This window comes from Periophthalmus magnuspinnatus, chromosome 3 (assembly GCF_009829125.3).
Source record: "Periophthalmus magnuspinnatus isolate fPerMag1 chromosome 3, fPerMag1.2.pri, whole genome shotgun sequence".
Classification (NCBI taxonomy): domain Eukaryota; kingdom Metazoa; phylum Chordata; class Actinopteri; order Gobiiformes; family Gobiidae; genus Periophthalmus; species Periophthalmus magnuspinnatus.
Window position 1 is genome coordinate 1,865,370 of NC_047128.1, and position 24,419 is coordinate 1,889,788.

Genomic DNA, 24,419 nt, shown 5'->3' on the forward strand with positions numbered 1-24,419 from the left:
GTAAAAAAGGGAAGGATAACAACACACGGAACTGGGAAAAACACAGATTTTTTGCAGAATAAACAATCAGAGAACTAAATTTATAGTTTTTCAGGTAAAATTTGTATATATATTTTGTTCTGAAAGATGATAATTTTGGAGAGGAGACATCTGCATTTAAGAAACACATGATACAAATGTGGCTGTGGTTGGACCGTCCCAAGTTAGAACAGATTTTCTCCACTATGGTCCGATTCTAGACTTTTCTAGATTTGAACTGACTGTAGAAGAGACTGGCTGCTCGGGCAAATCAGACTGCGATAACCTTTTTAACAAATATATGTATTTGTAATGATAGAAAGGAGCATACAGCTGTAAAAACATGATGTAATTAATACCAGCCATTTTTCTTTTAGTTTTCCTATTAAAAAACGAGACTATGGCACTGTAATCCGTCATTTTTGCCCAGTCTAAGAATAAGTTGAATGAAGTCTTAGCCAACCAAGATTTTTATTATTCTGTAATTATTTTAGGCATTTATATGGGACGACAGCAGCAACAGCTAGCAGTGAGTTAGCTGAAGATTTGGAAGTCAATCACAACTTGAATCTGCTTTTTTTTCATACAAATACTGTTTACTGGTAGTGCATAGATAGTTATTTTTGCATGAAGTCCCATGTAGTCAGATATATGGTCAGGTTATAGAGAGATTTCATAGTTTGGAGAGTTTTGCCACGGCCCCTTTTAGTCAACTAATTAATTAGCTGAGCATGTTTGCAGTTGAAAAAGAATTTCTTTAGTTGACCACATGAGTATACAAGTAGCTATACTGTATCAAAGTCATAAGGTGCTAATTGATATAAAACCAGTCAAATTAAGACCACTAGTACCTCTACATTTGTCGTGTAAATGTTTGCTAACCACAGACTAAGTGAGTGTGACGTTACCCATAGCGTTTGGCTCCATTCAAATGAAGCACATCGACGCTAGAGCAGTTACGAGGCGAATTTGGAGCCATATTTGGAATTCCCACCACGATTATTATAGCAACCGAAGAGGCAATCCAGAGCGAGGCCATCGACCAAGAGGCGCTTAGCAACACTGTCAATCAAACTGGATGCTAATGCCTGAATTGTCTCTTATTAATGTTCATATCTTGATTTACAGACACATTAATGAAATAAAAATAACGATGATGTAGAGCGGGTTAGTATGAGATAGCCAGAGTCGATGGAGCCAGAAGCACACCCATGCTCAGTTCTTACTTGAAACGCAGCGGCTCGTAGGTTAGCTATGGCCGTTTATGTATACAGTCTGTGGAGCTAACCCTGCTTCTGTCAATGTTTGTGTGTTTGTGTTGTTGGTTTCTACAGTTTTCGAGGCTGGACTCTGAATGGACCAGTTGGCGTTTGTATCACGGCTCACAACACACTTCAGCAAAACTGTCCAATGTGCCATTTTTACATAATCTTTGAGAAGTCACAGAAATTAGCTTGTCTTGCTATTTACTACATTAACATAAATTTACACAGCAATATTTTTGATGACCATTTTTGACATTAGCCCTAGTGAACACATGCTAAATAGTTCCAGATGCCACGGTGGTACGTTAAATAGCTTTGGGCCATATGACAAATCGTGATCTGCTGGTGTTGATTCAGGGATTTTCTGTTTAAGGCACATGTGTCAAACTCAAGGCCCGGGGGCCAAATGCGGCCCGCCACGTCATTTTCTGTGGCCCGCGAGAAGATAAATTAAAAGGCATGACTGTCATTTTAAAATAAGTCTATACTGCTTTAATGTGTGCCCTGACAATAAACTAATGAGATTTTCCCAGCAAGTGGAACTGAGAAATATTTGCAAATAATCATCACAAAATGTTCGTGAAGAGGAAAATTGTCGGCGTGGAAGGAAGTTGGAAGGAAGAAAGTTGAAGGCGAATACAAGTTCGTGCTTTGAGGAGAAAAACCTGTATGTATTTTGTGTTATGAGGCGGAGTCAGTACAGTCTACGTCAATATTCGGTTACATTTAGCGACATTTACACTGCCGCACAGTCACATCTGGCCCTTGATGGCGGCCATTTTGCTGATGTGGCCCTCGGTGAAAATGAGTTTGACGCCCCTGGTTTAAGGCAACTCCTGTGTTAAAGAAGCCCTTGTTGTGCTTGTGTTTGCTCTATAGTTGTAATCTACGACACCCGTGGATCATTACGTTAATATTTTAAATTGCAATATTCATCTAAAAGGATTTGATAAACTAAACAAGTCTGCTGCCTTCTGCGTTAGAAAACTGTCACTGTAAACGCCGTCGCAACAAAGAGCCGTGTAGCTGTCGGCCCCTCCTATGGATAAGTGCAGATCGCATTAGCTAGCTGCGCTTTTTTTTTTTTCATTTGTGCAAAAGTGACTACACCACGGTGCTGATTAAGAAAATAAAATTGGAGAATGAAAGTAAGTACAAAGCAGTGGGCGTGTACCGGTGAAAACGGGGATTTTATTTGCGTATTTAGTGCAGCCCCTTCAGCGCCCCCTATTGGCCAGCCTCTGTTATTCTCTGAGTCGCTGAGAGAGAACACACAGCTTTAATATCTTAGCAATAAAAGCATTCTGTGTACAAGAATCATGATTGAATTGAAATCGTCATCGGAAAATTCCCGGTACGTTCATGTAATATTTTAATCTTTACAAACCACGTCTAGACACCAAGTGAATCAGGTACGACACCGGTCACACATAAAACATTGGTCATATTATTCTACGGTTAAACTATGGTGAAACTGGGCGTGTGACGTGTCATTCACGCTTTGCTCTTTTGTATAAATGTTTTTTTGGCCTTTGTAAAAACCTGACACTCCGGCTGACTGTGCTGTGTTTGTGCCAGACCATGACAGCAGCATGTTATACTGACGCTCCCCCGTCTCTCTGTCTCTCTGTCTTTCTCTTCTCACTTCCTCTATCTCTCCCTCTGTCGCTCTCTCTGCCTCTCCATCTTTCTAGCTTTCTCTCTTTGCCTCTTTCCATCTCTCTATGACAGCAGCATTTTATAGTGACGCTTCCCCTCTCTCTCTATCTCTCTCTCTCTTTTTTTCTCTCTCTCTATGTGTCTCTCTCTATCCCTGCCTCACTCTCTGTCTCTGTCTTTCTCTCTCTCTCTCTCTGTGTGTCTCTCTTTCTGTCCCAGTCTCACAATCTCTTTCTCTCTGTGTCTTTTTATTTCTCTCTATGTGTCTCTCTCTATCCCTGCAGCTATCTCTGTCTTTCTCTCTCTCTGTGTCTCTCTTTCTGTCCCAGTCTCACACTCTCTCTTTCTCTCTCTGTCTCTCTCTCTCTCTGTGTGTCTCTCTTTCTGTCCCAGTCTCACACTCTCTCTCTCTGTGTCTCTTTCTGTCCCAGTCTCACACTCTCTCTGTCTCTGTCTCTCTCTCTCTCTCTGTGTGTCTCTCTTTCTGTCCCAGTCTCACTCTCTCTCTTTCTCTCTCTGTCTCTCTGTCTCTCTCTCTATGTGTCTCTCTTTCTGTCCCAGTCTCACACTCTCTCTCTCTGTGTCTCTTTCTGTCCCAGTCTCACACTCTCTCTGTCTCTGTCTCTCTCTCTCTCTCTGTGTGTCTCTCTTTCTGTCCCAGTCTCACTCTCTCTCTTTCTCTCTCTGTCTCTCTGTCTCTCTCTCTGTGTGTCTCTCTTTCTGTCGCAGTCTCACTCTCTCTCTTTCTCTCTCTGTCTCTCCCTCTCTTCCTCTCCTGACTCACACACGAGCCATCGCCTAAACCAACAGCGGCGCAGCTCAAACGTCTAAAGTGAAGCGTAGATGTGGTTTTATAGATGTGGAAATGACTTTTGATAAGAAATAAAGAAATATCTGAGACGTTGCTTTAAATCAGATCTATTCAGCAACAAAATCAATTTTCCGAGCTTTTAACCACATTATAGTTCCTTCTGGTTGACCCTCTGAAGTTGTATTTGGAGTGATTCATGCATATTTGAGCCCCTCATTTTCATCGCCGCTGGTACACGCCCACTGTCCTTTATTCTTCAATTTATTTTCTTTTATCAGTGACACTCGTAGGATCCGTCAGCACCACATGGTCATAGTCTTACATGTAATAAAGTTTGATCTGTTTTGTCCCAGTACACATTTATTGTAAAACCAGCCGAGGAGGTCAAAATGAGACCGCTGTGTGCTGTCTACATTTAGTTATAAAGCGTTTTTATCCTCCACAAACCAGGAAGTAACGCTTGTGCACTTTTAGCCCGCTAGTTGTTTGTAGAATTACCATGATTTTTTATTTATTTTTTTTATTTTATTTATTTATTTAAAAAGGGGACAATGCACATTAATAAACATTACAAAAAAAAAAAAAAGATTGCCAAACTCCGCTGTGAAACTTGTGAAACACACTTAAATTCATCACGGTTAATGAATCGAATGTTTGGAAAGTGAGGGATACGTTTGGACTGGTTTAACGTCACATTTTAAGAGCATAAATACTCCTTGGTAAACAAAATTATATCTTGTTGACGTGGGTTTGCAGTTTAATGAGTGTGAAAAATGTGCTTGTCTTGTTTAGTCCTGATGTAGACTTGGTTTGGTTCTGTGCTAGTCCTTATTTAGACCTGCTTCAGACCAGGTTTAATTCCAGGTTCATTTCATTATAGTTATTAATTGGTAAAGGTGTAAACTTTTATGTGTATTTATGTCATAAACTTGGAAGTTGGAATTGGTCACGATTAGGAAAATGGCACTGTTGATAACTTGGCAAACTCAGCAGGTTGGCATCAGCTCATGTGACTCATCTGAGGCTGCCCTGAGTATGGTCTTTGGATCGGAGCTGTTTTTGTTCATATTTATCTGCATTATAATATAAATTGGCGTTCTTGGGCTGACTATCAGTTTAATCTATTGAATAGCTGCAACCGCAAAATCAAACTGACAACATTCCTATTTTTTATGATTATTCTTTGGAGATTTTCTTGACACGGGAAAAACTGAAACTATGGTCAAGGTTTGAAAACATGATTTTCAAACTGCAAAAAGAGGAAGTACGTATAGATCCAATTCTTACAAGTTCCCTTCTCTCAAACGTTTTGGTGCATTGAACTTTAGAGCTTTAGAGATTTTTGAAAGTAAAGCAAATCAGATCTTTATTTATGGTTTGAGATGTTACCTGGTTGTCTCCATGGGGGTGTTATTATTTCATCAAAAATGTTAATCAGTGTGGTATTAAATCGATTTATGTTTCATTGGTTTAATTTGTGTTTTTGCTGTAAAAAAAAACAAAAAACACTGTCAGCGGGGTGTGGAGGGTCACCTCTCCACAGATCTGACCTGTGCGTTGGCCTGGTGGCAGGTTTAATGCCATACTGTGGAACATTCCAGAGCAAAGCAACAGCATCTCCATGGAGACAAGGATGTGGCGGAACCTCATTTCCCTGTCGTGTGTTGCCGTGTATGCTCTAGTGTGTCGTGTATGTTCTAGTGTTGTGTAGTGATGTTACAGTGTGTGCGTGTTGTGTATGTTATAGAGTTAGTGTTTGTGTCTGTTATATTGTGTGTGTGTGTTGCATATGTTATTATGTGTGTTATAGCGTGTATGTTGTGTATGTTAGTGTGTGTGTGTGTGTTGTGTATGTTATTTGTGTGTGTGTTATAGCATTAGTGTTTGTGTATGTTATAGTGTGTGCAGTGTATGTTGTGTGTGTAATAGCATGTGTGTGTTGTGTATGTTGGGGTGTATATGTGTGTGTGTGTATGTTTTAGTGTGTATATGTGTGCTATAGCATTAGTGTGCGTTGTGTGTGTTATATTGTGTGTGTGTGTTGTATATGTTATTATGTGTGTTATAGTGTGTGTGTTATAGTTTGTGTGTATGTTTTAGTGTGTATATGTGTGTTATAGCGTATAGTGTGTGTGTGTGTGTGAGAGAGAGAGTGTTACAGTGTGCGTTGTGTGTGTGTCATATCGTGTGTGTGTGAGTGTTACAGTGTGTGCGTTGTGTATGTCATATCGTGTGTGTGCGTTGTGTGTGTGAGAGTGTTACAGTGTGTGTGTTATATTGTGTGTGTGTGTTGTTTATGTTATTATGTGTGTTATAGTGTGTGTTATAGTTTGTGTGTGGATGTTTTAGTGTGTATATGTGTGTTATAGCGTAGAGTGTGTGTGTGTGAGAGAGAGTGTTACAGTGTGTGCGTTGTGTGTGTTGTGTGTGTGTGTGTATATGTGTGAGTGTTACAGTGTGTGTGTTGTGTGTGTGTGTGTGTGTGTATATGTGTGAGTGTTACAGTGTGTGCGTTGTGTGTGTTGTGTGTGTGTGTGTGTATATGTGTGAGTGTTACAGTGTGTGTGTTGTGTGTGTCATATCGTGTGTGTGTGTGAGTGTTACAGTGTGTGCGTTGTGTGTGTCATATCGTGTGTGTGTGTGTGTGTGTGTGTGTATGTGGTCATTCTATTTTTACTCCGCTCCCGGGGGTCATCTCCCGGGGGTCATGTTCAGGAGTCAGCTGGAGCCTCTTTTAGCTTGCTCATGTTTAAAGCCTCTGCAGACTAAAGCTTTAACCTGTCACTTCTGTCGCCATCGTGTCTGACTAAAACTATGGAAACCACGCGCCACGGCAACTAATCCCTGGAGGTAGAAGGAGCAGAGGGATCGGACATCTTTATATTATTAAAGAAACTAACGCGCGTTGGGCAAATTTTAGGTTTATTTCCATTTAAACTTTTTTTTGTGATTGATAGGACTGTACCTGTTCTGTGATATGTACAGTCTGGTTGCCTGGTAACAACAGTTGTGGAATTACCCCTACGTTTGCTTAGACGTGGGCAGCAGACAGATGCAACAAAGAAAGGAAATAGAACATTATTAAAGAAATGATGTGATGTTTTAGTGATATATGCAGTCTAACCGTGTGCACTGTAACTGTACTTATACTTTTATCTGGTCCTGTACTCAACTATTTTGTATGTATTTGAGTAAAAATTTGCCCCGTTACAGATGCTCTTGAGGTCATCAAAGAAAACGTCTGCTATGAGCTGTCTGCACATAATTAGAAAAGCATTTTATCGTCCACTGTCCTCTGAAAGTTGTGAAAAGTGCTTATAAACTCATCATGGTGAATAATTAGGATGTTCAGAATGCATAAGCTCAGTGTGGAGCTTTGGACCAACACATTTTCTTTTTTTTCTTTTTTTAAATTAGTAAAAATCAGGAGCAGTCCTTTTAACACATGTGGCTGAAATGTTGTTCTTCTGCACTTGTTCCGTTAAGTTTGGTCCTACTTTTATTCGGAAATACTATTCAGTTTAGTAGGAAGTATACCTCGTCTTGCATTTATTGTGCTTGTGTCTGCTCTGTAGTTATAATCTATAAAACCTGTGGATCATTACATTATAATTTGCACATTTAAATCACAATATTCATCTAAAACAACTTCATAAAAGAAACAAGCCGCACGTCACACCATCAAGCGGAAGATTCGTTTGTACCACAATGACTCCTGCACGTATCACCCATTAAGAAAATAAAACTGAAGAACGAAGTGTGTACGTCACGGGGGTGTGTACCAGCGGCGGTGAAAATCAGGGTTTACGGGCAATATGGCGTTTTGAAAATACGCGATTAAAGATTGTTCAGACATGAATCACTCCAAATACAACGCTGAGAGGGTAAATGAGAAGGAAACAACTACAACATGGTGAAAAGCTCTGAAAAGTTGATTTAATGAATATCAAAATTTAGCAGTAAGCTACAATTACTGCCTTAACCTCCTTGATGAACAAATATCTTGTTTCATTGGATTTGCAGTTTGGAAACATGTGATCCTATTATTAATTTAGTTTATTTTTGAGTCTTAAATGCTCCTGAAACATTCATTTTGACTCTGAAACATTCATTGTAATTAGATATTTCAAACCTTGTTCTGATTCACTTTGACACTAATGGCCAGAGCCTTTTAATACATGTAAGAGTTGTCGTTAGCGCAAACCCAAAGAGCTGTGGACAGGGTTTTGTTGTTGTTTTTTTGGTTTATAAAAGCTGGCTGTTTTCTATGTTGGCTGAAAAGAACCCCGCCTCACACAGCATCAAACAGTCCCACGAAAACCGCTGGTGAAAAAGGTGACATCGATGGAAGGAAGCAGCGAGCGGCGGCCTGCAGAGAAAGTATCAATGCTATGAATAATGCAAAGCCAGTTCAAACGCCTGATTAAAACTCGCCTCAGAAGAAGACGACTGGGGTGAAAATGACACATGACCTTTGTGTTTATGAATGTAAACGAGTCGCTCTTAAACGGCTCTCAACTGTTGAATGCGTTTTCGTTCAGCCCAAACCGTAGAATAACCTCGAGCCAATCTGGAAGTTATGTAACGTTACTTTACAATACAGAGATGACTCACACTGTGTCACCTTCAAGTAATTCAATACATTTTTTCAACAATGTGCCACAGAGAATCTTTGTATTTTAAATTTGCACTTTGCATTTTGATACTCAGTAAAGACTTGACACTTTATACCCATCACACTGCGTCTGTGATTATAGAAATGAAAAATAAAATGACATAACCTTCAAAACAAAATGACAGTTGTTTCTTTAACCTTGCGTCTTACTTCAGAACAGGACCTTTCAGAAACGATTCAGGGAAGGTCCAGTCGTCTGCTCTTGATGTGACATTTTTTCAGTGTTTTTACTTCTACAACTCTGCAAAATATTTAGAAAATCAAGCAAACAGAAGTAAAAAAACATTTAGCCGTGTGCACTACAGAGTGATACTGCAGACACACTCACATTTAAACTCATACACACTCTGGATCAGACAGAAGAAATTAACTTCCTCTCCTTAAAAAACACGATTCTAAGTTTTTGTGTTGAGGAAATCATTGTTATTTTATTGATATGGGGCGAAAACGACAGCTCCACAGCCACTTCCCCCTATTGATACCACTGTACTTTGCCATGGAATATACAAAATGTAACGTCATAAATGTTGAATCTGATCATTTCTATTAGCGACTGGACCTGAGAACTCGCTGTGTGACAATAGAAATCTTCATTTTAACTATATTAATTTTAGCTGCATTTGTATTAAATATTATTGGCCAGTAGAATGTTGTGATTTCATCTAAAACCCAACAATCAGCATCATTTTGAAGTACGATATGAATTAAATATAGATGATAAACGATAATACTGAAACCAAAGCATAAAACAGAATCATCCCCTAAAAACTATTCTGTATAATAATCTTAAAAAAACATGAGCTGCAATAAATAAATGTCAAAATCCGCCTGTTAAGTAGTAAGTTTATATTGTCTCTAAGAAGTTCATCGTTCAAGGCTGTGTCCGAACGTCCCCACTATTCCCTGTAGGGGGCGCTATTTAGGGGTTATGCCATTTTTAGCGGCGTCTGAATGTCCAAGGGGTGAAAAAGTAGTGCACTCAAAATTTCCCACAATGCACCTTGAAAAGTTGTAGGCATCTGTGCGAGAGTCACAAAAGCGACAATAGGTCTGTGACTGGATCCTGATAATGAATAAAAATAAATACAAAAATAAATAAAGAGCAGTAATTTCCACATCCCAGACACAAATCCAATAATCCAGTCTATAAACGTGTGTGATTATTATTAGTCCATAAATACCTGATCATTATTTATGACACAAATCAATCGAGTTGAGCCTTTTTTACCCAGACCCAGAGTCATGTGACCTGAAAGTCGTGAGCCGCGGGAATCGCTCTGTGAATGAGGCACTATAGAGTCTGCGAAAGAGGGCGGGGCTATGGAGGGAATGGGGGTTCGGGACTAGGGGGAAGATTCACACGCAGCTAAACCTTCCACAAATCAAAATAATAATAAAATAATAAAGAAAAATAACCAAAAATGTCCAATTAGTACAAACAAAAAGCATCCGTGATAAATATTGACTCTCAAGATGTATTAAATGATAAGTCGATGTAGTCTTTCTTTCTTTTGCTCTTCTTTATTTGTTAGGGACCGTGTACAAATTCATTAATCGTACAAAAGAAAATATAATGAAATGTTCCCATGTCCAACACAACACATATTAAAAATCATTATGTGCAGGTTTTTACACTGAAGACAGAACTGTACAAATGAACTAGACTGATGCAACGTGACAGGTTTGATGATCTAAAATGGGCTTTTTCAAATTTCTAGCAAAATTATTCAAACTTATAGACAATTTGAGAGTGTCTGGAAGCTGATTTCACTGTCTGGTGGTTTGGAAAGAAAAGACTGAGGATCTTTTTGGTACTGTGCAATTTGGGTTCACAGAGACAGAGTGTAGTAGTAGTTTGTACCGGAACAAAGTTAAATAAATGTTTTCGATGTAAGTGGAACTGCATTATTAATAATTTTGAATACGTTTCTTAGATTTGAATATAAAATTAAATTGTCAACACTACAGCGCACTGAATAACCATCTCCTCCACCTCCTTAACTACTGATGTTCGATATGTATTTACAAACTTTTCCCACTCTTTTTTTCTTGTGTTTCTAGGTTGCGGAGTCAAAGAACAAAGAGCTGGAGGGGCGGATAGGAGTCCTGTCTCTGGATATCGACGAGAGCCGGCAGAAACAAGGCGACATGAAAGGAGAGCTCAAGAAGTTTATGGATATTCTGGATGGAAAGATCGACGAACTGCACGAATTCAGACAGGGCCTATCCAAACTGGGTGCGGATAACTAACCGAGCACTAACTAACATCACTACTGCAAGGTGAGGTAACCCCCCGCACAGCAGAAACACGCGCCACTGCTCCCCCTAGAGGCGAATCCGACGACTGCAGCTGCTAATAACATCACGGTACAAGACTATTTTTCAGCGGAGGGGGGGAGGGGGTTTCAAAATGGCTGCTGTCACTCACACTCTTACTATTACGTGGTGGTGGTGGGTTTCTTACTGTTCGTTTTTCCGGCTTGTCTCGCCATAGATTTCTAACCAAACAAGGGGTCTAAAAGGGCTACAACCAGTATCGTCCAATCAGTGCGGCCCCCCGGAAGCTGGTCCCGCCCCCTTTTTGTCGCCCCTTGTCAATCTCAGGTGTGTTAATAAATGATTATATGCACATAAATATGATATAAAAGTATTGAAATGGCCATCACACCAAGTGCCTGTAATGGGAGCGATTTCTACTTGGCAAGAAAAAAAATCTGGCTGAGAGTTTTGCCATCATATAAAAGCAAATATCTTCAAGTTATCCCACGAATATACGGCACAATTTACTCCACTGTGGGAATTTTTTTGGGGGGATTTGAAATTAGCCATCCAAAAATGATGATAATAATACGAGTCCTGTGAAGTAGACTTTGTGTGTGATTGTGCTGAAACATGTTTGTTTGTGAAATCAGATCAAACTTTAACACTGCGTTTTGGTCATTTTTGGTGGCGGTTAAAATCTGGACGAGGGGAATGTGGTGCTACTGCTCACCGGGAATCATGGGACATTTAAAAGACTTTGAGAAACTTTAATAGTTTTGTTTTGGGTTTTTTTTTTGGACATATTTATTTATTTTGGTGCCTCTGAACACGTTTTGGATCTCTGCTGTTTCCATCACTGTACAAAAGTGTATACCAAATGGAGTATTGAAGGGAAATGTTGTGTTAAAATCAATGTACTATTAAAATGAGGTTGGGATTACTCAAAATGTGGTCATAAAGGAGTCTATATGTAGTACACCCCCATCGCCACACATACATACACATATAATCATACATATTTGATTTGGCAGATTTAACCGTCATCGTTACGGCAAATCTCCCACCTTCTAGTCTTCTGGGATTTTAATTTACCATCTATCTATGTGGCATTATTACATCAGATGCCCTTCCTTATCCTGCCCCAGTTATCTCACCTCTGGACTGGGAACGCAAAGTGATATAGTGACATTTTTCCCTGTATTGACTGATCACGCCAGATCGTTTTCAGGTGCTCTGTGTAATTTTTCATAAAGATGGAACACCGTATGGCGCTGTCGCCGTGGAGACAAGCAGATGACGCCACCAGGTCAAGTTACAGGGCATATCTCCGGAAAGGCGACCTCGCTTTTAGTAAGTTCGACGAATCAAAGTGGCTTTAGATGTTAATTTCCGGAACATAAACCACGCAGTCCTGTAATAATGAAACGAAAAGACACAACTCTGCTCCAAGAGAAAATTGGCTTTGAATGTCTCAACGAAAAAGACCCCTGCAGATCCCCGACTATGAGAAAATGAGTTTGATTATTTGCACAGCCATAGGTGAAATACTTGCATATCTGTGTCTCCTGCTGCTAAACCCTGACAATCTATAGCTAGATATAATATTTTAAACAGATCTCTATGAACATATGCAATTATTGTATTTTCCTGGTTGTGAAAAAGCTGTTTTTTGAACCGCTGGGACAAGATCCAAAAGCGTGTTGCCAAAAATGTATCTTATAGTGACGTAATGCATGTGATAATCTGTATTTGCTGGAAGTGGTACAACTGACGAAGTAATTAGCCTATTTGTTATGAAGGAGAGTTTAGGAACAAATTTAAATGACCAAAATAGCAATAAATGTCATGTTAAAGTCTCATTACTGTACATTTAAACAGCGGTGGAACGTAAGAAGTAAAGGTAGTAAAGTACTTAAGTATACATTTTACATACTGAAGTCAATTTTACAGCAAATACTTTTTACTTTTACTCCACTACATTTTTGAACTGGACTGAAAAGTAAAAGTATTTTTTTATTATTGTCTGAGACCTGCTGAAAAGGCTGAGTTTTTTTTTTTTTTTTTTTTGAGCAAACAAAAATATACAAATAAAACCAGCTAGAAAAAAAGGATCGATCGATTGTTTGTTGAGCTCACAAGTTTATCAAAATGACAACTTCTGAACCTTTAGAACACCTCAAAATCTGCGTGAAATACTTTTACTTTTTACTTAGCACACTTTGAAACAGGTACTTTAATACTTTTGCTTAAGTTGATTAATTCATGAGGTACTTTTACTTGAGTTTTTTTGTTTTTTTGCTCCAGTATCTGTACTTTTAATTAAGTAACAAAATGGAGTACTTCTGCCACTACATTCAAACGATCATCGACTCCACGCTCTGCACTCCAAAACTATATACAGTATTTGGTTGCTATGACGAGTCCTTTATACAACCACTGTTTTTGAGTGAATCCCAGTGAAACTTTATGAGAGGAGTTTCCTGTTTAAACCATGTCTTTTGTTTTGGTTTTGTCTTGAAATCTCAATGAAGGGACTTTTGCTTCTTGTTTTTGTTGTTTGTTTTTGATCCAAATGTTGAACCTGAATATTCTTTGAACAAATGCCTCCTGTGCACTTTTGTGTGTCCTCAATATTGTAAATTAACTGTCAAATCTATAGTTTAATAATAACTTTGTCTCATTTTTTTTTATTCATTTAGCTGCTCGGAGCTTAAGGGGCATAATGTTGTTTCCTCATCACAAACAGACCTGGAGTTGTGTTTTGTTTCATTCACACGTTTAACACACAAACAAACCTGCAGATTTAGGCTGAGCTCTTCTCTCAAACTGAAAACACTCTGTTCCACCTTGTGATGTCATCATGTGGTGATACAGGAAGTGCTCCACTGTGTTTTTTGGACCATTTTTAACCCTGGAATTGACCATCTCTACTGAAATGAAGGTTAAATGTCGCTGTTAACTTGAAAACTACCACTTCATGACATCACAAGGTGGAACGTCGCATTTTGAGCTTCAGAGATGTAACAGACTAATAATAAAGTGTAACTCGAACACGTGTGAATGAAACAAAACACAACCCCGGGTATGTTTTTGATGAGGTAGCAGCGTTATAACACGGCTTAAAGCTCACAAGAGTCAATTTTGTGTAATACAGGAGCTTTTAAATCCCTTCTCCACAGACTGTAGAGCTGCAGAGATTTTGGGTTGCTTTGCATTTTGGGAAAGGTAGGAGGGTTGAGCTAGTCCGCCACCGCACGCCATCTTAATGTGGAATTATATAACCAACAGAAAGAGGCGCTTTTAATGTGAAGCAGAAACACACACAGACACAGACGGATTGAACAAATGCATGACAGCAACACGACAAAGGATCATCATCTGTGTGCTGTTGGTATCGGTGTAAAAATCAAGTTGGTGGTGCGATCCCCGAAGCCAAACTTTACTGTTGTGTTCCTGAGCCACGCACTTCACTCACTTTATGGATTCTAATACTGAGAAGCAGCAACACAATTACCAGCTCTCAAACTATAATTCATCATCTTAGAATATTACATTTTAATAATTTAATATAATAAAAGTCTTTCCCACCTTTCTTCGTGAATTGTCACAAAAAATTCTAAAAAAAAAAAGGCTTGGAAGAGCAACTTGACACGCACGAACAACAGTGAAACAGTGACTTTTAAAACAACATTTTAAGCTGCTCCGTGTAACTTTTCATAAAGATGGAACGCAGTATGACATTATCTCCATGGAGACAAGCAGGTGACACCATCAGGTCAAGTTACAGATCATATCGGTGGAGAGGTGACCCCGCTCGTAGTAAGAATGGCAGTTTTTTCAAGATTTTAGTCATTAAAACACCTGTAGTTTGTTAAAGATAGATGTTTATTATAGAGATGGACTGATATATGTGTTTTCACGGCTACTGCTGATATATCGACAAACAGATGTATCAGTCCATCTCTAATATCCAACACCAGCTAAGTAATGACATCTCCATGGAAACAAGCAGGTGGCAGACCATACAGAAACGTTACATAGTGCACCTTTAACTCAACAGAAACACATCACCGTGGATTTGCTCTGTTTGGATCCAGTTTTCCGCTCAGAGGACACACGGCTGCTGCTGAGAAGGTCAACGGGAGGTCAAGACTCAAGACACTGCTCCTCTGAGACGACCTGATGTCCTGAGGTGTCGTTGGTGACGTAGGTAACTTTGCTTTGTAGGTTTTTGTGTTTTTTTAAAGATTTTCTGACCTCAAAGTCCAGCAAACATGATATAGTTTTCCAGAATAATTAGCACAGATGCAATGAGGAGACCCTGGAACAAGACCATAGACTGTACAAAGAAGTGGACTAAGTGAGTGTGACGTCATCCATAGTGTTCAGCTCCAGTCGAAGCTGGACAAAGAGCCAATCTGTCCATTTATATCTACAGTCTATGGACAAGACAGACAGATTATCGATACAACGTTTTGTGGGCTGATTCCAAACACATTTGTAAGTCGAGTCTCAGATCCTGTGAAGTTCAGTCTTAAAATTTTAACTTTTGGTTTAGTTCAAATTTGCTAAAGTGATCCTTCCTTTAATAAACGCATTGCTAAATAAGTATTTTGCATCTTGAAGACATACTCCAATCTTTATAGCCCTTTGAACACATCTAAAATGAAGGATTAGGTTATTTAAAATACCTAAACCTGAACTTAGTCATACTCCAGTACGTATATATCGTATAAGCAGCTTTCAAGGTCAAAGAAAGTCTGCTGTGTGTGTAAAGGGTTTTATTATCGATTAATCAGGGAGTGCACATTAGAATGCTAGTTGCTGTTAGCTTTACCGTGATGGCAAAGCTCTGTTATCTGAGAGATGTGAAAGGGGCTTATAAACTCATCGCTATGAATATTTAGGATGTTCAGAATGCATAAGGTAAGGAAAGAATAATGTTGGAGAACTTTAAACTGTTTAAAATGGAAAAAAAAAAAATCAGGAACAATTTCTGAGATGGTGATCTTCTCAATGCCAATGTTGGTAAAGGACATCGTAATTACATAGATATTTACCTCCTGCTCTGGTCCAATCAGATCACAGCACGTCATCACCCGGGAAACGCCATTAAACCACTTAAACATTTGCAGTTCACGTTTTTAATTTAGACCAGGGGTTGCTGGGTAATAGACCAATTAAATGAAAGCCAGTGATAAAAAGGCACATGGGGAATTGGTTATCATTTATTTTCATTAGCGGTGAATTATAATTTTGATTGGCCAATTAAGACTTTGAATAAATCCCTACACAGTGCGAGAGCGTGCTATGAAAGTGAAAGTGAAAACATGCCATGAAAATGAACCAAGTCTACACTGTAAAAATAATTTATATGACAAATAATCATATTTAGTAGTTTTTTATTTTAACTTTAGAATGATGGAGTTTTTTAACCGGTTTATTTTATTGATGTATTTATTTTATTCCTCCTCCTTGTTAATGCATTGCCTGGGATGTTCCACAGTATGGCCTTAAAGCGCTCATATTAAAGAGCTCATATTAAAGCGTTCATATTAAAGCGCTCATATTAAAGCGCTCATATTAAAGCGTTCATATTAAAGCGTTCATATTGAAGGGCTCATATTACTGCTCTAGTACTACTATTACTGCTAAGTTAATATTAGCATTAACATTGATTTTAGCGTGATTCTGCCAAAACCTCATTAACGTTACATTACGCCGGAAATGTTCAAGCCGACTGTCCCTCTGATTGTAACTCGCCGCTACTGTTGTGTACAGAGATAATTTACTTTTGGCCCTTTGGTTGCTAGGTAAGTTATAGAATTACACATCTGCTGCATGTCCAACCAGATCTGGTGAAAGGCAACGAAGTAAAAGTAGTAACGTACTGTACTTAAGTCGAATTTTTAGAGATTTGTCCTTTAGTTAAGTACATTTTACATTGGATTTTTTCATTTTTTTACCTTACTTTACTACTTTCTTTTTTACTTGTCTTTCTACTCCACTACATTTTTGAACAGGACTGAAAAGTAAAAGTACTTTTCATATAGTTTGACGGGTTATTTCTGTCATGTTCACGGTAATGTCCTTACTAAAGTTTTCAAGTTCAAGCTTCGACTTGAGCAAACAAAAATAAATACACAAAATTCATAAGAAATTGATTCGTATTGCAACTGTGACCAAAATATGTATTATTTAACACTTTGAAAATGTACTTTGAGAGAGCTTGTTCATTTGTTAATCGGGTTCTTTTACTGAAGTAGGTTTTTTTTCCACGTGATACTTTTAGTTGAGTAACTTTTTGCATCTGTACTTTTACTTAAGTAGCAAAATTGAGTACTTCATCATTTGCCAACAAGGAAATAAAGCATATTATTTATTACAAACTTCACTAGAATAAAAAAAATAGGCAAAACATAATCGTAGTCCATTTGGAGGTGCGTTAGTCGTAGTGTTTGAATCGGCCCTTGTCACAAACTCTTTTTCAAATGAAGCTTTGATTATGACGAGCGTCTGATTGCTCTGTGAACATATTCTATTGTTTGGGTCTGACTCATTTGTTTTGTATTTTCAGTAAAAAAAGGATGAGTCAGGCTTTTGTCAAACTGCAGTAATCAGCTTTTGTGTTGTGTTTAGTGTTCAAACTCACTGTGGATATACGCACAACACTGCTCATTGTTACTGCTGTTGTTTTAAATGGAGCTGAACAGGATTTATATGATACAAAAACTTTCAGATAATATAAGCCTTTAAACAGGATTTCAAATGATGACCTGAAAAATGAAATGTTTTGCTTGATAAACGTTTCATAAAGTAAAATAAAAAAACAAGATAATTCTGGGGTGACATTAAATATAAGATACAATGACGTCTTGTGAGTTTGGGACCCTTTTAATCTTATAATCTGAAGAATTAAGCAGAGAAATGTATATAAGGAGTGAGCACAATAAACAGCAACATATGATACATTCGTGTTATTTTACACCAGATGCCCTTCCACACTCAACTGTCTCCAGACCTCCTTTATCTGGACTGGAAGTTAACTTTGGACACTCCACTAAGGAATTGAACTTCCAACTTGCATCAAAGCACAAAAGCTTCCCCTAAAACAGTCGTCTCTCTATCAGGTCCAGTTTATATTCACTTTACACTTATCTCCTGTATCACTTGTTTTGCACCGGGGGCTTTCCTCAGTCTTGTGCAGGTGGAGCCGTGTTGCCGTGGGCGATGAGTGGGTGATTCACTCTGACTCAGGCTGTGGGCTCCGGTCTGACACACACATTACGCACACGTACGCACACACACGGATACACACACTCCTGTTATGTTTCCATGTTTGTGGGGACATTACATTCATTTTCTTTAGACTTAACCATAGGCACCAGCTGTCTCGCCTTAATCTGAACCCTGAACTTAACCTAAACCCCAACCCATAGACTGTATAAAGAAGTGGACTAAGTGAGTGTGACGTCACCCATAGCGTTTGGCTCCAGTCAAATGAAAGTCTAGCAGTTATAGTGCAAATTTAGAGCCAAGTTCCATATTTGGAATTCCGACCATGAGTATCAGAGCAACCAAAGAGCCAATCTGGAGTGATGCTCTTCTCGCCTGCTGGTTTAGCAGGGAATGGGTGCTTAGCAACGCTGTCAATCAAACCTGTTGCTAACGCCAGCAGGGAGAGAGAAGGCACCTGATTTGTTCATATCTTGAGTTCTGGACACAAGAACGAAATAAAAATACCAGGATCATATAGAGCGGGTCAATATAAACATATTAAGACCAAAATGATGTGGCTCCCTGCAGCTGTTATAGAGAGGGGCCGCGCGGCGGCTAGCAGGTTAGCTGTGTTAGCTATGTCCATTTATATATGCTCCAACCTTAACCTGTTTTAATCCACATCCAAGCTTCATATCATGTTGTTGATCTAATAATAAATTATTTTTAGACTTGATTTAAAATATGTGTACAGATTTAAGACCCTACTTTTCCTGAAGATTTGTTTAACCTAACCCTAAATTAAACCATATATTAAAGGTGCACAATGTAACTTTTCTGGAGCTGAACCCATCACTTGCTACTGTCTCCATGGATATGTTATTGCTTTGCCTGGAATATTCCACACAGTCTGTTCAGCATAAAAGTTACATAGTTGTTGATCTGCTTTTGGTCCGTTTCTAGTGGCTGTATACAGATTTTAGTCCCCACAGTCTGATTAGTACTTGTCCACACACACAGAGATACCAGAGGAGACTGCGGGCCACGACAGGCTGTTGCCATAGAAACGGGAACCTCACGCAGACGGACGGCGTTCTAGATGAGGTCTGCCCACGCGCCCCCCGTGTGAAATACCTGGGCTTTACCGAGAAGAAAAGAGCCCACTGCTGCAGGAATGAACGTGGTTTTGCCATTCGAATCTGAAGTGGGCGATGTAACGGGCTACAGGATCTTGTTTTCTCTCAGCGGATTAAAGGTGCATTGTGTAACTTTTCTACTTGAGGATCCACCAACTGCTTGTTTCCACGGAGATGTTATTGCTTGTCTAATATATTCCGCAGTATCTCTCTTGCATTTATTTAATTACAGGTATTCTATTGCTTAAAAATACCCTCAAAAATAAAAAAAAATCCTTACTGTAAGCGGTGTCGCCTCTCCACAGATCTCACCTGTAACTTGGCCTGGTAGCGCCGCCTGCTTCCGCCTCCATAAAGTTAAATTGAATGCTATATTATGAAACATTCCAGGCGAAGCAATAAGCAATAATATCTCCACAGAGACAAAAACGGTGGTGGACCCTCAAGTAGAAAAGTTGCACTGTGGACATTTAAAACACCGGATTGCATTTTAGTTATTTTTTTATGCAAGATGCCCTTTCTCACTTCGTAATTAGTAGCTCCACTGAGAAATTAAGCCTTTAAACTCATAAACGTAATACAGGAAGTGCTCCACCTTCACTAGAATCAGATACAGACACCAAATAAACAGAGAGAAACACGAGAGATACATTTTCTTTCATTTATTCGGCAAAAAACGCCTTTCAAAACCCAACTTAAATATTACAAAGAAGAGTTTCTGGTGATTCTGATGCCATTAAAACATGATAGTATGGTAAGTGGTCACATTTTTATATAGTTCTTTTGCGTCTTCAAGGCACTCAAAGCACTTAACATCAAGAAACCATTCACACACACACACATTCATACATCAGTGCCTTGCCGAAGGACACAACGACAGCATTCGCCTACATGTGACCTACTGTCGCCCGTGAATTTTCAGACATGGGACAGATAAGTGCCGTCTTTAAATCACATTGCATTATTTAACATCAGAGACTACAATAAAGATGGCAGATTTCCAGTAGTAACAATATACTTTCTTATGATTTATGTAGAAATAGTAGCGCTGATTCGAAGTTAATTTAATGTTTTTGTAAACTTAAGCGCGTGCTACATCGCGGTTTCACTTTTTAGATTAATTTGAATGCTATTGAAAAGTGAAATCTCTTTATACAAGATGCTGTGGGCCTGATGTTTGCATTTTCAAATACTGAACACTGAGTAAACTGTGAGGATTCATGTTACTGGAAGCCCAAATATTGTCATATGAAATTAGAACATCTGGATTTAATTAGCAAACTATTACTATAAGTCTATTGCAGGCTGTATCATCACCACTGGACGCAAGAAATTATATTGGTTTTAAAGAGTTTTTTTTTTCAGAGCAACAGTGATGGGTAGACAAACACAGTACATAAGTAAAAAAGAGCCACATTGAAACGGCTTAAAGTTCCCGTATTACGCAAAACTGACTCTTGTGAACTTTAAGCCATGTTATAATGAAGTTACCTCATCAAAAACAGACCTGGAGTTGTGTTTTGTTTCATTCACACGTTTGAGTAACCCTTTATTATTAGTCTGTAACATCTCCAAAGCTCAAAATGCTCTGTTCCACCTTGTGATGTCATAAAGTGGTAGTTTTCAAGTTAACAACTGCCTTTTAACTTTAGTTCGGTCGAGATCGGCGATTCCGCGGTTGAAATCATCCAAATGATTCTAGTGAAGGTGTGTGGAGTTTAAATACACAGCGGAGCACTTCCTGTATCACCACATGATGACATCACAAGGTGGGACAGAGTGTTTTCTGTTTGAGAGAAGAACACAGCGTAAATATGCAGGGTGTGGTGTGTTAAACTTGGGTGAATGGAACAAAAACGACTCCAGGTCTGTTTGTGACGAAGAAACATTATAACGTAGATCAGAAAATAGTGTAATATGGGCCCTTTAATAAGTTCCAGTTGCATCCTGAAAACTGCAGCCGTCTCTAAGGCCTTTGTGAAACTGCAGTGTGAACTCACGTCTATGGTTTTGTCAAAAGGAATATTAAAATTTTAAGTCTATATATGTTGAACCCGGTCTTTTATAATAGCGACAAGGCCCATTATCCTGCTATACTCACCTAAAACCACAAAATAAGCAAAATAACAGTAATTCTACCTGTCCCCATGTCACTTAAACGTCCAGCTCAACAGTCCAAGCTCACGTCTTGACATAAAACTCCCATGTGCTTTTGTATTCCCACGTATAAACCTTTCAGTGGTAAAATATAATGTGAATTTGATGTGAATTGACACTTTAACATTTAACAGAATTTTGTTTTTGGACAGAATAACTGCATCATGAGTATTCGTAGCCACTGTTGTGCTAATATTTGAATTTTTAGGAGGGTCTATGGGGAAAACGAATGGGAGAGTTACTTCTGGAGCCACAATGGGCTTGGCTTTGTCCGTACAAGTCTTTATTATCTTTACTATTAACAAAGCTGGGGCTGGGTTCAGTGCTACATTTTGTAATTCCCCTTAAATATAAACAAGTCTTTAAGTCATTCATTTTAACTTCAACAATCAAAAAACAAAAGACGTGACATTGACAAACTGAGACAGAAATGTGCTACAAATAACCGTCCTGTGTTTCAGCTCAAATATAGATTTAACAAAGCAAAAAGACTCTGTGCACAACAGCGTCGCCAACGTCACTGTTGGCGTCGCTACTTCCTGTTCAATCTTATCTCTGTGAGGTTTTGGCCGAGTCACGCTAAAATAAAAAATAAAAATTAAAGTTAAGTCAGTGGACAGGGAGCTTTGGATGGATGTCACCGTGTTAAATAAAATAAAATGAACACTTCAACTGGAGGACACTTGTGTTTAGAAAGAGAGATGTTTGTGTCTCAATGCTAATGCTAATTTTGAGGAAAAATAAATATTAAAAGAACATCACAAGCTGAAGTATTCTACATGTAACAATAATCTTCTCTTTTAATTAATTAGAATTTTAATAGGTTGGTTATTTTATATTTTACACTTTTAATACAAATTAGCATTAGTTTTGAGACACAGTGAACTAGCTAGCGTGCTACTGTGCACAGAGCCAATTTCATTCAGAACTATTAAATTATGTCAAATAAAAGTGAAAGGTTGAAATTGTCTATTCTAAAGTTAATAGTTCATTGTTTTAGCCCTCGTCAGAGTTCATTTTGGTATTAAAAAAAACAAAAAAAAAACAGCAGCGATTAAAATATGATTCTAACTAAGATTTTAAAACAAAACGTCCAACCCAGTGAGGAGTTCACTAACCACTGAACTCTCCATTTAAAGGTGCACTGTGTAACTTCTGGTGGAGGGTCCGCTACCTCCACGTCTCCATGGAGGTGTTTTTGCTTTGCCTGGAATATTCCACAATATGGCATTACATTTATTTATATTGCATTTATTTGACATGCATTTTCACTCACTTGCTCAAAAATAATCCTAAAACGTGCATTCTGTTAGCGTGGGTCGCATCTTCACAGATCTGATATGTAACTTGGTCTGGTGAAGTTCCATGGAGACAGATGCCGATTGTGAAACATTTCAGGCAAAGCAATAATATCTCTGTAGAGACATTAGAAAAGTTCCATAGTGCACCTTTAACAGTTACATCAACGCAGTTCGATTTTTTTGCCGTGTTTTGTAAAAAGCACAGGTTTGTAATATCATTGTGGCACAGTCGGTTGTTGTCGGGACCGCGGCGTCTTCAGCTGTCCCATTCTCCGCTCTGAGCATCGTCTTCATCAGACTCGGATGAAACCTTCTTCATCCTCAACATGGCGGCTTTTATGCTCCTCTCCAGCTCATTATCGACACTGCTCTGACCCTCGCACCGAACAGGAACCACCTACAGCAAAAGACGACAACAAAATGAAACAAAATGATGATTTGTATGAAAGAGATTGCAGTGTTTGGTAATCCAGTGTTGAGGTTCAGTTGCATCAGATGTTGTGCGGGGTAAAAGACGCACAAATCCTGACAGCAAAAGCGAATGACCTAAAATTGTGTTCAAAGTCATTTAGTTCAAAGACTGGATAAAATCAAGCAAGTATACGGTTAAGTAGTTAGAAAAGCCAGAACCAAACATGATCGTCCAAACAGATTAGTTTTTTTCAGGGGCTGTGACTGGGGCCTTATTCCACCAAAGCTTGTATTAGTTGACTAAAGTTGATTAATTTATGCAGATTTATATGAGACTTTTATATGAGACAACAGCAGTAGTGAGTGGAGTGAACTAGCTGAAGATTTTTGAAGTGAATCTTGCGTTTAATAATAATAATGATAGTAATAATACACTTTATCCAACTACTTTTCCCTAGTACTTTTCTGTTTAAATTGTTATTTTAGCGTGACCTTTTGTGCAGTTATAGTCTTGTGAGTGCAGTTTGAGTCATATATAGGGTCATAATGTGGATATTGAACTGATTTTCACTGCTTTTGCCAAGATTCAGGGTTACTTTTGTATCTGTACATTTATTTTACACATCTAAGCCAAAAAGTAACATATTAAAATGTGCTCAAATTGTGTTCAGCACTTCTATTTCCACTTGATGTATTATGTAGCTCTAGTTGAGACCTGGTTTGGACCTAGTATAGTCCTTAGTTTTACAGTAAAAATAACAGAACAGTATTGAGACCTCTATGGTGCTTACGTACACGGTGACAGTTGAAATTACTCTCTGCCAACTTTCTCCCATCTGTGGCTATTCAAACTTGTATTAGTCCTACAGTGGTTCAGAGATTCAGAGTTTGTATTTTCATATCTCACAAAGGCACAGCAGTGACTCACCTTCTTGAGAGTGACTCCTTGTCGAATAGCCGACATCAGGCTGCTCCTCAGGTCACCCGCGGGGGGCGCTGTCACGGGAGCAGGGGTTTTTCTGAGCTGGATCTGCCCACGCTGCAGTGACGCCAACACCTCGTCCATGGTGCCTGAAAATACAACACAAGTTTTATTAAGGCGCGATAAACTGATATGTTAAAACGCCTCATATGAATGTACACTATTAGAAAAAACCTCATTACTGCATTAAGGTTAAGGATTCACCCACTGTATAGTATTTACCATGTTTTTTCATACAATAACTGTTATTTGTGAGTTCTCTGGTATCTTTAAAAAACATATTAACTCGTCTTAGCAGAAACTTCGAAAACAAAACCCAGGTTCGAAAACAACATGAATTCCTTGGATTTATATTAGACACTCAAAGCGTTTTACACTGGATCGTACATTCCTTCCATACTGGTGTTGCTAAGCTACTAATAAAGCCACAGCTGCCCTGGGACAGACTGACAGAAACGAGGCTGCTAATCTTAACCCCTCTGACCAACGCTCACACGTGGCAAGGTGAGTGAAGCGTCTTGCCC

The 24,419-nt window shown here is 38.7% G+C and overlaps 2 protein-coding genes across 2 annotated transcripts in view; one reads left to right on the plus strand and one right to left on the minus strand.

Annotated features, from left to right (window-relative positions):
- homer2 (homer scaffold protein 2) overlaps positions 1–13,369 on the plus strand; it is a 78,957-nt gene extending 65,588 nt beyond the window's left edge. Inside the window, exon 10 of the mRNA XM_055232381.1 lies at positions 10,490–13,369. Coding sequence (XP_055088356.1) covers positions 10,490–10,678 — 189 coding nt within the window. The 3' untranslated portion in view covers positions 10,679–13,369. The remainder of the gene's footprint in view (positions 1–10,489) is intronic.
- Positions 13,370–20,411: 7,042 nt separating this feature from the next.
- Positions 20,412–24,419, minus strand: part of LOC117392020 (WASP homolog-associated protein with actin, membranes and microtubules) — a 31,797-nt gene continuing 27,789 nt past the window's right edge. Inside the window, exons 10-11 of the mRNA XM_033990004.2 lie at positions 23,842–23,984; positions 20,412–22,899 (exon numbers count right to left, since the gene is read on the minus strand). Of these exons, the coding sequence (XP_033845895.1) occupies positions 22,759–22,899; positions 23,842–23,984 (284 nt within the window). The 3' untranslated portion in view covers positions 20,412–22,758. The remainder of the gene's footprint in view (positions 22,900–23,841; positions 23,985–24,419) is intronic.